The 15,807-nt window shown below is 32.6% G+C and overlaps 1 protein-coding gene across 8 annotated transcripts in view; it reads right to left on the bottom strand.

Annotated features, from left to right (window-relative positions):
• The window catches only part of stum (mechanosensory transduction mediator stumble), a 211,910-nt gene that overhangs the window by 89,336 nt on the left and 106,767 nt on the right, over positions 1–15,807 (bottom strand). The window contains exon 1 of one of the 8 annotated variants that reach the window (XM_073989285.1): positions 14,036–14,106. The exons of the other annotated variants lie outside the window; for them this stretch is intronic. Coding sequence (XP_073845386.1) covers positions 14,036–14,094 — 59 coding nt within the window. The 5' untranslated portion in view covers positions 14,095–14,106. Of the gene's footprint in view, positions 1–14,035; positions 14,107–15,807 lie in introns of those variants that run through there. 8 annotated transcript variants of the gene reach the window in all.

The raw sequence follows: 15,807 nt of genomic DNA, 5'->3' as shown, positions 1-15,807 counted from the left end.
TTCGTAATACCATTAATACTTTTCGTATGAAAGTACGAATTTCAATAACTATCTCCAACAGTAATTGCGAATTTCAGGATTCCACCTCTCTCCGTCCACCCAAATCTAAATTGTACCAAATTTAGATTTAGTACCATTTATTACTTTTCGTACCCATAAGTACGAATTTCCAAAACTTCCTCAATCCCACACTCCAACAGTAACCTTAACTCGAAATTTCAGGATTCCAGCTCTATTCGTTCACCCAAATATAAATTGTACCAAATTTAGTACCATTTAGTACTTTCCGTACCCATAAGTACGAATTTCCAAAACTACCTCAATGCTACACTCCATAACTAACCTTAATTATAAATTTCAGGTTTCAGCTCTATCTGTTCACCCAAATCCAAAATGTACCAAAGTTAGTACCATTTAGTACTTTCCGTACCCATAAGTATGAATTTCCGAAACTACCTTCTATCCGTTCACCTAAATTTAAATTGTACCATATTTAGTACTTTCCGTACCCATAAGAACGAATTTCCAAGACTAAGTCAATCCTACACTCCAAATTTAATTAAATTCCAAATTTCAGGATTCCAGCTCTATCCGTTCACCCAAATCCAATTTGTACAAAATTAAGTACCGTTTACTATTTTTCGTACCCATAAGTAAGAATTTCCAAAGCTACCTCAATCCTTCCCTCCGTCAGTAATCTTAATTCCAAATGTCTATCTAATTCCAAATTGTACCAAATTTGGTACCATTTAGTACTTTACGTACACATAAGTACGAATTTCCAAAACTACCCCCATATCTCAATCGCACACTTCAATGGTAATCTAAATTCCAAATTTCAGGTTTTCAGCTCTATCCGTTCGCCCAAATCCTAATTGTACCAAATTTAGTACCATTTAGTACTACTCGTACACATAAGTACGAACTTCCAAAATCATTTCCTTATATCAACACCACTTCCCAACCTTGATTCCCATACCAAATATGAAGATTGTAGCTATATCCGCTCAAAATATACAATTGGTACCAAATTTAGTAACTTTTCGTACACTTATAGGTCGAATTTCCAAAAACCTTTTTGTACTTCTTTCTAACTCTCCATCAGTTACTCTCATTCCAAATTTCAGAATTCTAGCTCTTCCCGTTTGCATAATACAAAGGGTACCATATTTAGTACCTTTTAGTACTTTTCGTACCCTTTTAGGTAGAATTTCCAAAAACCCAGCCTTATCTCACCCCTACACACCGACAACAACCCACAGTCAAAATTTCAGCTTTCTAGCTTCAGCGGTTTCGTCTGTGCGATGATATGTCAGTCACTCAGTAACTCAGTCACTCACTAAGCTCTTTTATATATATAGATTATTTATTATTTATTATTTATTATTTATTATTTATTATTTATTATTTATTATTTATTATTTATTATTTATTATTTATTATTTATTATTTATTATTTATTATTTATTATTTATTATTTATTATTTATTATTTATTATTTATTATTTATTATTTATTATTTATTATTTATTATTTATTATTTATTATTTATTATTTATTATTTATTATTTATTATTTATTATTTATTATTTATTATTTATTATTTATTATTTATTATTTATTATTTATTATTTATTATTTATTATTTATTATTTATTATTTATTATTTATTATTTATTATTTATTATTTATTATTTATTATTTATTATTTATTATTTATTATTTATTATTTATTATTTATTATTTATTATTTATTATTTATTATTTATTATTTATTATTTATTATTTATTATTTATTATTTATTATTTATTATTTATTATTTATTATTTATTATTTATTATTTATTATTTATTATTTATTATTTATTATTTATTATTTATTATTTATTATTTATTATTTATTATTTATTATTTATTATTTATTATTTATTATTTATTATTTATTATTTATTATTTATTATTTATTATTTATTATTTATTATTTATTATTTATTATTTATTATTTATTATTTATTATTTATTATTTATTATTTATTATTTATTATTTATTATTTATTATTTATTATTTATTATTTATTATTTATTATTTATTATTTATTATTTATTATTTATTATTTATTATTTATTATTTATTATTTATTATTTATTATTTATTATTTATTATTTATTATTTATTATTTATTATTTATTATTTATTATTTATTATTTATTATTTATTATTTATTATTTATTATTTATTATTTATTATTTATTATTTATTATTTATTATTTATTATTTATTATTTATTATTTATTATTTATTATTTATTATTTATTATTTATTATTTATTATTTATTATTTATTATTTATTATTTATTATTTATTATTTATTATTTATTATTTATTATTTATTATTTATTATTTATTATTTATTATTTATTATTTATTATTTATTATTTATTATTTATTATTTATTATTTATTATTTATTATTTATTATTTATTATTTATTATTTATTATTTATTATTTATTATTTATTATTTATTATTTATTATTTATTATTTATTATTTATTATTTATTATTTATTATTTATTATTTATTATTTATTATTTATTATTTATTATTTATTATTTATTATTTATTATTTATTATTTATTATTTATTATTTATTATTTATTATTTATTATTTATTATTTATTATTTATTATTTATTATTTATTATTTATTATTTATTATTTATTATTTATTATTTATTATTTATTATTTATTATTTATTATTTATTATTTATTATTTATTATTTATTATTTATTATTTATTATTTATTATTTATTATTAATTATTTATTATTTATTATTTATTATTTATTATTTATTATTTATTATTTATTATTTATTATTTATTATTTATTATTTATTATTTATTATTTATTATTTATTATTTATTATTTATTATTTATTATTTATTATTTATTATTTATTATTTATTATTTATTATTTATTATTTATTATTTATTATTTATTATTTATTATTTATTATTTATTATTTATTATTTATTATTTATTATTTATTATTTATTATTTATTATTTATTATTTATTATTTATTATTTATTATTTATTATTTATTATTTATTATTTATTATTTATTACTTATTATTTATTATTTATTATTTATTATTTATTATTTATTATTTATTATTTATTATTTATTATTTATTATTTATTATTTATTATTTATTATTTATTATTTATTATTTATTATCATTTCCGGATTCCAGCGCTATCTCTCCATACAAATGTAATTTATACCAAATTTAGTATTTTCCGTACTTATAAGTACGAATTTCAGAATTACCTCAATCCTACACTTTAAAAGTAGTTTTAATTCCAAATTTCAGCATTCCATCTCTATGCGTTCACTCACATCCAAATTGTACCAAATTTAGTACTTTTGGTACCCATAAGTACGAATTTCCAAAACTTCCTCTATCCTACACCTCAACAGTAACCTTTATTCGAAATTTCAGGATTCCAACTCTATCCGTTCACCCAAATATAAATTGTACCAAATTTAGTACTTTCCGTTCCCATAAGTACGAATTTCCAAAACTTCCTCTATCCTACACCTCAACAGTAACCTTTATTCGAAATTTCAGGATTCCAACTCTATCCGTTGAACTAAATTTAAATTGTACCAAATTTAGTACCATTTAGTACTTTCCGTACGCATAAGTATAAATTTCTAAGACTAACTCAATCCTACACTCCAAAAGTAATTTAATCCCAAATTTCTGGATTCCAGCTCTATCCGTTCACCCAAATATAAATTGTACCAAATTTAGTACATTTAGTACTTTCCGTTCCCATAAGTATGAATTTCCAAAACTACCTCAATCCTACACTCCATCAGTAACCTTAATTCGCAATTTCAGGTTTCCATGTCTATCTAAATCCAAATTGTACCAAATTTGGTACCATTTAGTAATTTTCGTACACATAAGTATGAATTTCCAAAACTACCTCAATCCTACACTCCATAAGTAATCTTATTTCCAAATTTCAGGATTCCAACTCTATCCGTTCACCCAAATATAAATTGTACCAAATTTAGTACATTTAGTACTTTCCGTTCCCATAAGTATGAATTTCCAAAACTACCTTAATCCTACACTCCATCAGTAACCTTAATTCAAAATTTCAGGATTCCAACTCTATCCGTTCAACTAAATTTAAATTGTACCAAATTTAGTACCATTTAGTACTTTCCGTACCCATAAGTATAAATTTCCAAGACTAACTCAATCATACACTCCAAAAGTAATTAAATTCCAAATTTCAGGATTCCAGCTCTATCCGTTCACCCAAATCCAATTTGTACCAAATTTAGTACCGTTTACTACTTTTCGTACCCATAAGTAAGAATTTCCAAAACTACCTCAATCCTTCACTCCATCAGTAATCTTAATTCCAAATTTCAGGTTTCTATGTCTTTATAAATCCGAATTGTACCAAATTAGGTACCATTTAGTACTTTTCGTACACATAAGCATGAATTTCCAAAAGTACACCCATATCTCAATCGTACGCTTCAACGGTAATCTAAATTCCAAATTTCAGGTTTTCAGCTCTATCCGTTCAACCAAATTCAAATTGTACCAAATTTAGTACCATTTAGTACTACTCGTACACATAAGTACGAACTTCAAAAATAATTTCCTTATATCAACACCACTTCCCAACCTTGATTTCCATACCAAATATGAACATTGTAGCTATATCCGCTCAAAATATACAATTGGTACCAAATTTAGTAACTTTTCGTACACTTATAAGTCGAATTTCCAAAAACCCTTTGGTACATCTTTCTAAATCTCCATCAGTTACCCTCATTCCAAATTTCAGAATTCTAGCTCTTCCCGTTTGCGTAATACAAAGGGTACCATATTTAGTACCTTTTAGTACTTTTCGTACCCTTCTAGGTCGAATTTCCAAAAACCCAGCCTTATCTCACCCCTACACACCGACACCAACCCACAGTCAAAATTTCAGCTTTCTAGCTTCAGCGGTTTCGTCTGGGCGATGATCTGTCACTCACTCACTCACTCACTCACTTATCACTAAGCTCTTTTATATAATAAGATATCATGAAAATATCTGTATCAATTTTGCTGAAAAAAACATGAAAATATTTCCCAATTTTTTGATGAAATTTTTTTCCTTCTTTTTTCGAGTTGATACATGAAAGTAATATAAAACTTGGTTTTAGGTGAAAAGTGTCAAAAGGAGAAAAATTCTACACAAAATGTCACTATGAGTTTCAGAATAAACCATATATCTAGGTATACTATTTTCTTAAGAATATTAATCAATTTCTAGGGTTAATTCCCTAAATGTCATCAAAAATGGAGTTACTGCTATGATTAGAGCCCTACGTTAGAGCCCTTATGACACCAATATCTTTACTGGACCATGGCCGTTAACTTCTCACGTATTTTCACATACAATATAAGCAACCAATGGCTTATCCTAATTACGTAATTTAAGTTAAAGGTACTAAAAATACACAGTTTTGCGAAGTCCGATCTGGGTTTTCTATATTTTTCAAATATATATTCATCACAAATATTTCGAAGGATGTTTAAATGGAGCTCACAACATCTTCTGTATGAATTTATAACGAAAAACCATCAATAAGATATTTATAGTGTCCAAACACAACGACAATCTGAATAAAATTTGTAAAATATGGCCCTAAACCCTATATCAAAAACAAGGGCTGCTAAGAATGTTATATGTTATGGTTACAGATTTCTTTTATTCAGAGACTCATAGTGAAATTTGATTTGGAACATTTCCTTCTTTAACAATATTCCCAAAAAGTGAAAGATTTTGTTAGATTTTGATCCACTATGGAATTATGTAAAATTAACAATACAAAATTAAAACAAATGATTTCATCCTAAAATGTATAAATTTGTAATCTAATTTTCTTAAGAAAACATTATACCTAGATAGCTTTAGCTTTATTCTGAAACTCATAGTGAAATTTTGTGCAGAATTTTTCTCCTTTTGACACTTTTCAACTAAAACCAAGTTTTATATTACTTTCATGTATCAACTCGAAAAAAGAAGGAAAAAAATTTCATCAAAAAATTGGGAAATATTTTCATGTTTTTTTTTCAGCAAAATTGATACTGATATTTTCATAAAAGGTATTATAAATAGACATTTCATTTCTTTGGTGACCCATAGTGAAATTTGATGAAGAATACTTTTGTCTTTGACGTCATCTTTCTAAAATTATGTTTTGAGGGACAATTTTGAATAAACTCAGATAAAGTCCGACTTTAATCCAAAAATTCGTTTTTCATTTTTAGATATTTCTGGCAATTAGATAAGAATTACAGATTTGGGGTATTCTGAAACCTATAGTAAAATTTTGTGACAAATATTTTTGTAGAATATTTGGATTTGATAACATTTCAAAGGAGTTTTTGAAAGATTTTCGAAAAAAGGACCAAAAAGACCCCTTTGGTGAACCGCATGGGTATTAAAAGTTTCAATAGAAATATTCCACACATTCTCCTCTGTAAAGTTGTCAAAGGCACTATATACCTTGAATGCAAGGATTCCAAGATATATTGACTCGAATATTTCGAAAAAAAGTATAAATGGGCGGAACATGCCCCACCTATTTACTTTCATAATCTACTCAGTTTACTTGTCATTTTTTTGTCGCACAGTGTAATTTTTGGGGAAAATATTTCGGTTGCGCAGCCTTTATTCAATTCGATATTGACTGTCCGCAGAGCCGTCTTATGCTTTTTTACTTGTTCTGTCTGAGTTACTGGTCATAAAGGAAGCTTGTACTTCTTCATCATGACACATCAAACTCAATTGGAATTTTTGATGAAAGTCCTTCGGCTCTACTCGCATTAAAATCAAACACAGTCACACATCAAAGCTCGTGAATGAATGCTCTGACTAGAACTGGAGGTCATAAGGAACTTTTCGCTAACGAAAAAACATGATCCTCTTCTAATGAACGCCCGAAGGTGTCAGTTGCAACACCAATGCGAATAGCTAAAAGGGATATCTTCAACTACCACAAACTTATCGTAATAAGAAATCAGATGGAACAAGCGTGAAACATCACGGTGTTCTTGAACCATCTATAAATGAGAGGAGTTTACACCTGGGAAGTTTTTGCCGATTCTGAAACTACAATGTTCATAGATGAAAGAAATCATAAAACAAAACAAATCACCGGAGCGCTTTTTAAATAAATCGCGGTCATAGTTTTTTTTAGGTTTTAACGATTTTGCTTGGAAACCGCAAGTCCTATTGAGATGGGATTAAAGCAAATGTTGTAGCTGTGAAAATTCTCTACCTATAAACCGGTTCATAAACTTTTTCCTAGGTTTTACCATTTATGAGATATAGAAGTTCAAAACAATGTCATTGGTCTCAATGTCACTATGGTCTCAAATTCAAATTTTCTAGTCAATACTACTTAAACGTCCATTTTGCATTGATTAGTATACCCTACACCACTATGTGGAAAGGGTATTATAAGTTTGTTTTGGGAAAAATTCATGTAACACCGCGAAATATTCGTCGGAGACCCCCAATGTGGTATACCAAACTTCATATGTCGGCGAGATAAAGCGATTTTGAGATGTGTGTCCGTCCGTCCGTCCGTCCGTCCGTGTGTCCGTCTGTCCATTATAAATTGTAATCAAACTCCAGGCCGCAATTATGGACCGATCGTCACGAAATTTGGTATGGAGGTCGGTTTCACATCAGAATAGATCGCTATTTTAATTGGTGATGATCGTGAAATATTTAGCGGGTTAAATGGACCAAAAACATAAATTTTATCCGATTTCTCAGCTGCTCTGTAGGTCGCAATAATAGTCCGATCGCCTCGAAATTTTAAGTAAGGTAAGAGTATATGACAAAGAGGAAGCTTGCAATTTGAGATGGCGATCAGATAATATTTAGAGGGTTAAATGGACCATAACTTTTGTGTGAAAATTGTGAAAATTTTTAATAAACAGCTTATATTTTTGTTCCTGAAAGACACCTTCCCAACTCGTGAGTTATATTTGGAAGACTATCTCTTGACCTTTCAATTGATGTCAATTATGTTGATGTACGTGATCAGATAACAGAGTTACAGCCTAATATATCCAGTTTTTTGTTTGTAGTGTAATCATATACCCGCTAGAGGTCGCAATTTTAGCTCAATAGTCACGAAATTTTGCACGAAGTAAGAGTTTAGGTTGAAGAAAATGCCTATAATTTTGCATGATTATCTGATATTATTTAGCGGTTGACTTAGGTCATCACTTTTGTATGAAAAATATACAAATTTTATTTTTGGTCCATATTTTCATTCCTGGAGGGCATATACCGGCAAAGTAGCCTACATATGGAAAAATAACTACTGATCATTCCCCTGATGCAAATTGCAATAATGTGTCTGCTAGATAACGCACCTACTGCCTGATATATAATGTGTTTTGTGTAGAGAACCAAAATTTCCTCCCATGCTACAAATTGTCTCTATCATGACAGAGAAATTTTCAGTTCAGTTGTCAAATTGGATTTTTATACAAATATTGCAACATGGGGTCGCCTCGCCACCTATTTTATACCTCAGGATTTAGGGTAAAGGGGATACAAACAAAATACGACCAACGATATGTCTCATCGCAATATTGGTTTTAGACCCCAAGTATATTTGGACGAAATTTGTTTCAGACAATTTGGAGTCTATTTAGCGCTGTCCGTTCATCTGTCTCTCTTAATGTTTACGATAACTCTCGAATGGATTTACCGATTAGAAACAAATTTTATACAACGTAACATTTTGACTAAACTTTGTTTAAGTTCGAATGTAGGCTATGTCGGTCCACACCTCCCCCAAAAAAGTTCAAAATTGTTTTAGAAAAATTGTGTGAACGATAACTGGCGAAGTGAGCAATCGATTTGCTCCAAACTTTCCATATATTATTATTCCTTCCAGGTATCGGATGAGACTATATCGGATGAGACTATATTCGGAAAAGCGAAATTTAAGAGTCCTCTAGAATAGTTTTGATTTTTTTTTCAGAAAATTGTACTTGCGCTGCAAATCCGCAAGTTAACTCTCAAGGGGATTTTCTGATTGGTCGAAACTTTACACATCGTATTATTTCATCCAGTCATGTGTCAGGTCGGAATATGGACTATATCGGTCCGTCCTTCGAGTACCTCCCACACAAAATTTGGGAAAAGTGCAGTTTGAGGACCCGTATCGGATCTATTTGATTATTATTTTCTTTTTTTTTTTTGAAGAAGGTTCTTTTTACGGTCCGTATTCTCGTCCCTTCCCCGGGGTAAGTCATACTTCCTGAGATAATAGTCCAGAAGTTTCAAACACCCCTGCCGGCTCCAACTAAAATTACAAATCTGAAAAAATAATTCTCAAATATTTCCAAAACTTAGAATTTAGCTTACAAAAATTCATTTGGTATAGCCCCATATTACGATACCTACAGATTCCACGTATTTTGAAACAAACTCGTGTTACAAAATAAATATATTTTTAAAGGTATATCACCGTTAGCGCAGCTGACTTCTACTATCTTCTTTGGTGTGTAATTGAACATGAGGGGCTAATCAATGTGAATTTTCCAATTTTCGAATATTTTTTACAAATGTATAATTTATATATTTTCCACAAACATCCCAGTAAGGACAAGGGAGGCTTTTCTTATATCAATGGATTCATATTAATTTATTGATATTTGACCTAGTTTTTATCGCCGAGTCCGAACGGCGTGTCCTAAGTTGCCACTTGTAGAGACGTTTTTCATGGCTGAAATACTCAGGAAACATCGCTAACATTACTAAGGGGTATTTTGCCACCGTTGACAATTTGATGGGAATCGAACCCGGACATTCAGCGTGCAAGGCGGTTGCACATAGCTAATTCCTACAGGTTGTGGTGTAGGGTATCACATGGTCGGCCCCGTCCGACTATAACCTTTGCTTACTTGTTATTTATAATAAGTGTGTAAAAACAGCACGGTGCGCATTAACTAACTTAAAGTGGAAGGTGCTTATACCTGTGAAGTTTTTGTAGATTCTGAATCTACAATGGTCATAGATGAGAGAAAAAACAAGTAAGAAAGTATCAGTCGGAGGTATACCCTCAGCCACTGATAAAAAAACCAATCCGTATATAAAAACCCGTATATTATGAGTTTGCTTTAAAATCTGTAGGTACCGTAATGTGAGGCTATACCAAATTATTGATATATACCAAACATTATTAGTAACCAAACTTCTTCATAGAGGACTCGAAATATTGAATTACGTTAATCTAAGTTTGGTAGACATTTTTGAAAAAGTTTTAGATTTATCCTGCACAATCTTGTCATTTTAGTATGTGCAGGCAGGGTTTTGAAGCTTTTGGCCCATTATCTCAGGAAGTATTGACTTACTCCGGAATAAATTTTACCGTTGTAAATGAGCACGCTAAAATAATCTACTGAAAAAAAATTAAAACTATGCGAGAGGAGCACTTTTTTCCAAATTTTGTGTGGAAGGTACCCGAAGGAGTGGTCCATATTTCAATCTGATACATGACTGGATGAAATAATACGAAGTGCAAAGTCTGCGCCAATCAGAGAGAATTATCTTGCCGATTTGCCATTTTGGTTAGTGCTGTCGGGGTTTTTTTGCAGCATTTAGGCTAATATCTCAAGAAGTGTGGACTTGCGCAAGAAAAAATTATACCGTTGTAAAGGGAACCGCAAGGACAACCTACTAAAAATATGTAACCCGCTCCGAGAGGCGCTCTTAAAATTCATTTTATCCGAAGTTTGTGTGGGAGGTACCAGAAGGAGTGGAAGGACTAATACGATGGACAAGGTTTTGACCAAATCAATTGCTCCATTCAAGAGTTATCGTTTTTTTACCATTTTACAGACAAATTTTTAACTTTTGTGGGGAGGTACACGAGGGAGAGGACCGATATGACCCAGCTTCGGACTTAAACTAAGTGTGGACAAAATATTACGAAAAAATTCAAATTCAAAATTTGGTTTGAATCGGTTGATCATGGAATCATGGACTTGTCCACGAAAACATAATATCGCTGTAAACAGGGCCAAAACGAACAGCATCGGTATATATTTGCAAAGGATATTCGAACAGACCTGAACTGCACTTAGACACAAATGTTGAACTTTTGTGGTGGAGTTACCCTGAAGAGAGGACCGATACGGGCCGATATAAACTAAATTTAGACAAAATATTAGAAGATCCAAAGTTTGGACCAAATTGGTTGCCCCGTTCAAGAGATATCGTGCATACCATTTTAGTGAAATTTTTAAAATATTGGTGGGAAGTACCGGAAGTTGTGGGTCGGTATTGCTCATCTTCGAACTGAAACTAAGTTTGGACAAAATATGACAAAGGCCAAATTTCGGACCAAATCTGTTTACCAGTTCGAATGCTATAGTGCACTCCAGCCACTACACATGGTGCCATAGGGATTTTTACAACTTTCAGGCTGTTTTGTCAGGAAGTATGGGCTTGCCCTCGAAAAAACTTGTACCATCGTAAAGGGGGTCAGTGAATGCAAGTTGCTTCAACAAAAATCAAAGTGATTCGAGAGCAGGTCTTAAAGTTAACTTATCCGAAATTTTGTGTGGGAGGCACCCGAAGGAATGGCCAAATATAGTCCATATTCCAACCTGATCTATACCTGGTAGATAGATTGGGATGTGTAAAATATGGACCAAATCGCTCACTCCCTTCAAGAGTTATCAAGGGCACAATTTTTCCGAACATTTTTGAACTTTTGTGGGGAGGTACCTGAAGCAGTGGACCGATATGACATATCTTCGAACTTAAGCTATGCTTGGACAAAATATTACGAAGGCAAAATTTTGGACCGAATCGGCATATCCGTTCGAGAGTTATCTTGCGCTCCAACACACGGTGCCATAGGAGTTTTTTTTTCAACTTTCTGGCTATTTTGTCAGGAAGTATGGGCTTGCCCTTGATGAAACTTGTACCGTCGTATGGGGGGCAGAGAATACAAGTTATTACAACAAAATTCAAAGCGATTCGAGAGCAGGTCCTAAACTGAACTTTTCCGAAATTTTGTGTGGGATGTACCCGAGTCTATTGGGTCTATATTGGAACCTTATCTAAGTCTGGTAGAAATTTCACGATGTGCAAAGTATGGACTTGATCGGTTACTCCCTTCAAGAGCTATCGTACGCACAAATTTTCCGAACATTTCCGAACTTGTGTGAGGGAGGTACCAGAAGGAGTGGACCGATATAATCCATCTTCGAACTTAAACTAAGTTTGGACAAAATATTACAAAAGCCAAATTTTGGACCGAATCGATTAATCCGTTCGAGAGTTATTGTGCGTTCCAGCCAGCCAGGCAGACGGACGTACATGGCTAAATCAACTCCAAATTGCCTTAAACGGATTTCGGTCAAACATACGTGGGGTCTAAAACCATTATTTCGAGGAGCCACATTTTGCTCGTATGAAAGTGTATATACCCACGTTAGCATAAATGCTGAGGCTATAAAAATGACAAAGGGATTTTGCAATAAATCGAGGTCAAAGGTCACATTTTTTAGGTTTATTTTAGGTTTTCGGGATTTTGCGTTTCCTATCGAAATAGGACTAAAGAAAATGTTGTAGCAGTGAAAATGCTCTACAACATTTCCTTTAGTCCCATGTCAACTGGGCTTGCGAGTTCCATGCAAATTCCTGAAAGCTTAAAAAACCTTAAAAAAGTGAACTTTTACCGCGTTTTATTAAAAAATACTTCCAGAGAATTTTTCTTGTTTTTGGATTTTTCTCATCTATGAACATTGCTGTTTCAGAATCCGCAAAAACTTCCCAGGTGAATGCGATGTTCATATAAACTTAGTTAAGGCGCACCGTACATGCCATTGTTTTATAAGGAGGCGATACAGTCTGTGCATTGTCCCAATTTGAACTTCTATATCTCAAAAATGGTAAAACCTACGAAAATATCATGGAGGTCAATCTTGTAGAGAATTTTCACTGCTACAACATATTCCTTAGCGCCATTACGTTAGGACTTGCGGTTTCCAAGTAAAACCGTGAAAACATTAGAAAGCCTCTTAAAACGCGATTTATTTCAAAATCGCTCAAGCGATTTTTTTTTTGTTTTTTGATTTTTCCCATCTATGAACATTGGAGTTTCAGAATCCGCAAAAACTTCCAAGGTGTAAGCACCTTACGTTTAATATTAGTTAAGGCGCATGGGTCCTTCGCGTTTTTTATTTCTGGGATTGAACTGAGCAAAATGTCCACTAGACCATAGGTCTACGATAAAAATCGAGCCTCCCGATTTTTACATTAAGTTTTTTATCCACGTTTATGGACATTTTGGCATATAACAGTCAAACCATTGAGATTTTCGATCGAAAACCAGGACAAAAACTTTAGCCAAGACAGTAATTAAGAACTCTCTGATACATCGCGAAAGTATTGGAACGCTCCTTCAGGCAGTTTTGGCTTTGAGAAATTGCAAACTTTTCGAAAAATGTCGATAAATGGCACTGTGCTACAAAAGTTGACCAGAAAAATATTCAAGTGCTCTGATGCAAAACTATATGGTGTTGGGATCCATGGACAACGACAATGGCTTTAGTTCGTTTGAGTCACTTCCTTTTATTTTTTTTATAACGGTAAAAGAAGAGAAAATCTGGGTTTCATTTTCGAATTGAAACGGACATATCTTCTTTTTTCACAAATAAATATTGAACAAAACAAAAAAACATTATATTTTTGAAAAGTATCAGTCGGCTTTGCCGACAGAGATATACCTTGAGTCGCCGGAAGTCGACTCTTGTTTCCGGGCACACATATTTTTATCCTTGGCCAGTGAAGTGCTGGTATTGTTATATATTGTTTTTGTTAATCTTTGAATTGCTTTCCTTTCTAACCGTATTTTATCATATTATTATATCACCTAATGAATTGTATATAATTGAATTTTACCTTTTCCTTGTTATCCTTTTATTTCGTTGAATTACATATTTGTGAGTACATGCGAACATGAACGTGTTTATTTTCTCTGAATTATTAATTTGCACTCGTTCTTGTTTACACCAACGATCGTCAGCACAACAAACAAGATCATCAAGTAAACAACCACTCTAATTAGCAACAAAATGCAAGGGAATAGGGCACGGAGGAGTTCGTAAACAACCAGCCACACCGGCACACGGTGGAGTTCATAAACAATATAATAAGGGACCTTAGAAAATCTAATGTTGGCTGATGTAAACAACCAACAACAAAAGGGAGCCCAGGAGTTGTACCGCGTTGTTCGTAAACAACCAATAACAACATGTAAAGGGATAGGTTTTGAAGTCGGCGCCGACGGTAGTCAAGGACCCTATAAAAGGACGCGGCAAGCTGACAGCGGGGACAGTCAGTGAAAGTGAAAATTAGCAAGTGTACGCAGAGTAACCCAGTGCCCGTATCAAAGTACACAGCTATTAAGAAAAAAATCCTGAGGTGAGTAGAGTGAACAAAGCCAAGTGTCAAAGTATCGATGTGTGTGTGAATTTCCCAAACCGTCCACACATCTACGATCGAACCGAGAAAGCCCGGCGCCAGGCGATTGAGTTTCCACAGGCCAATCGCTACTTCCCTCATGAAAGGCAGCCCATCGCCACTTTAGAGGCGATTGAGTTTCCACAGGCCAATCGCGACTTTCCTTAAGAAAGGCTGTCCATAGTCACTCCAGCGTCGTGTGACGCCCTGGTCCGAGAACCGTTCAAGGTCTCACCTCCCAGGTCTCGAACTCCACTCCTGCCACCACAAGCGTCCATGTGCCTTCGTGTGAGTGAGTTTCACAGGCCACCCACATATCCCCGAGCGGACCGTGGAAGCCTGGCGTTAGGCGATTGAGTTTTCACAGGCCAATCGTAACTACCCTTCCGGCTTCCCACCGCCACCCGGCTCAGTGCTCCGTCCGAGAACCGCCCCAGATCCCGCATCGGCAGCCCAAAGGGTGACCACCGCCACGAGAACTGTTCTAGGTCTCAAGTTGCTGGCTCCGAGGATAGACGACATAGAGGCGACCGTCCTGGGTAGCGCATCTGTAGGTTAAACTCCCGGACACAGCCCCGAGCATCTTGTTTCATAACCAATGAAAAACCAAAACTACTCCCAACACCCAAAACATCCTTTTCTTACTCTCCGTCACTGGAATCAATAAATTTCTGGGACGTGCCCTGGCCACCGCGAGCTGCCTCAACAAACGGAGCCATAGGTGTCGTTACAGCACCGACAAAAGTATGGATTGGATTAAAGCTCAAAAATTTGCGGGAATATCGATAACCTACGAAAAACATAATATCGCTGTAAACAAGGCCACTAGGAAAACCTTCGGTGAAAATGTCCAAAGGATCCTCGAACCACACAAAAATGTTGAACATTTGTGTGAGTGGTACCTCAAGGATTGGACAGTTATAGCCCAAATTTTAACATAAACTAAGTTTCGACAATATTTAGAAATCCAAAGTTTGGACCCAGTCGGCTGCTACGTCTATGAGAAATCGCGCGTACCATTTTAGCGAATATTTTCGAACTTTTGTGGGGGAGGTACCGGAAGTAGTGGACCTATAAGCAACACCTTCGAATTTCATCTAATATTCGAAGATATATTACAATATCCAAAGTGTGGACGAATGCAGTATTGGGTTCGAGCCCTCCAGCCACTATATATGGTGCCATAGGGATTTTTTACTGCTTTCGGGCTG

Source organism: Musca autumnalis, unplaced genomic scaffold, assembly GCF_047663935.1.
Source record: "Musca autumnalis isolate F117 unplaced genomic scaffold, ASM4766393v1 scaffold_5, whole genome shotgun sequence".
Lineage (NCBI taxonomy): Eukaryota > Metazoa > Arthropoda > Insecta > Diptera > Muscidae > Musca > Musca autumnalis.
The sequence above is the reverse complement of the archived record's forward strand: the minus strand, read 5'-3'. Positions and strand labels throughout refer to the sequence as shown.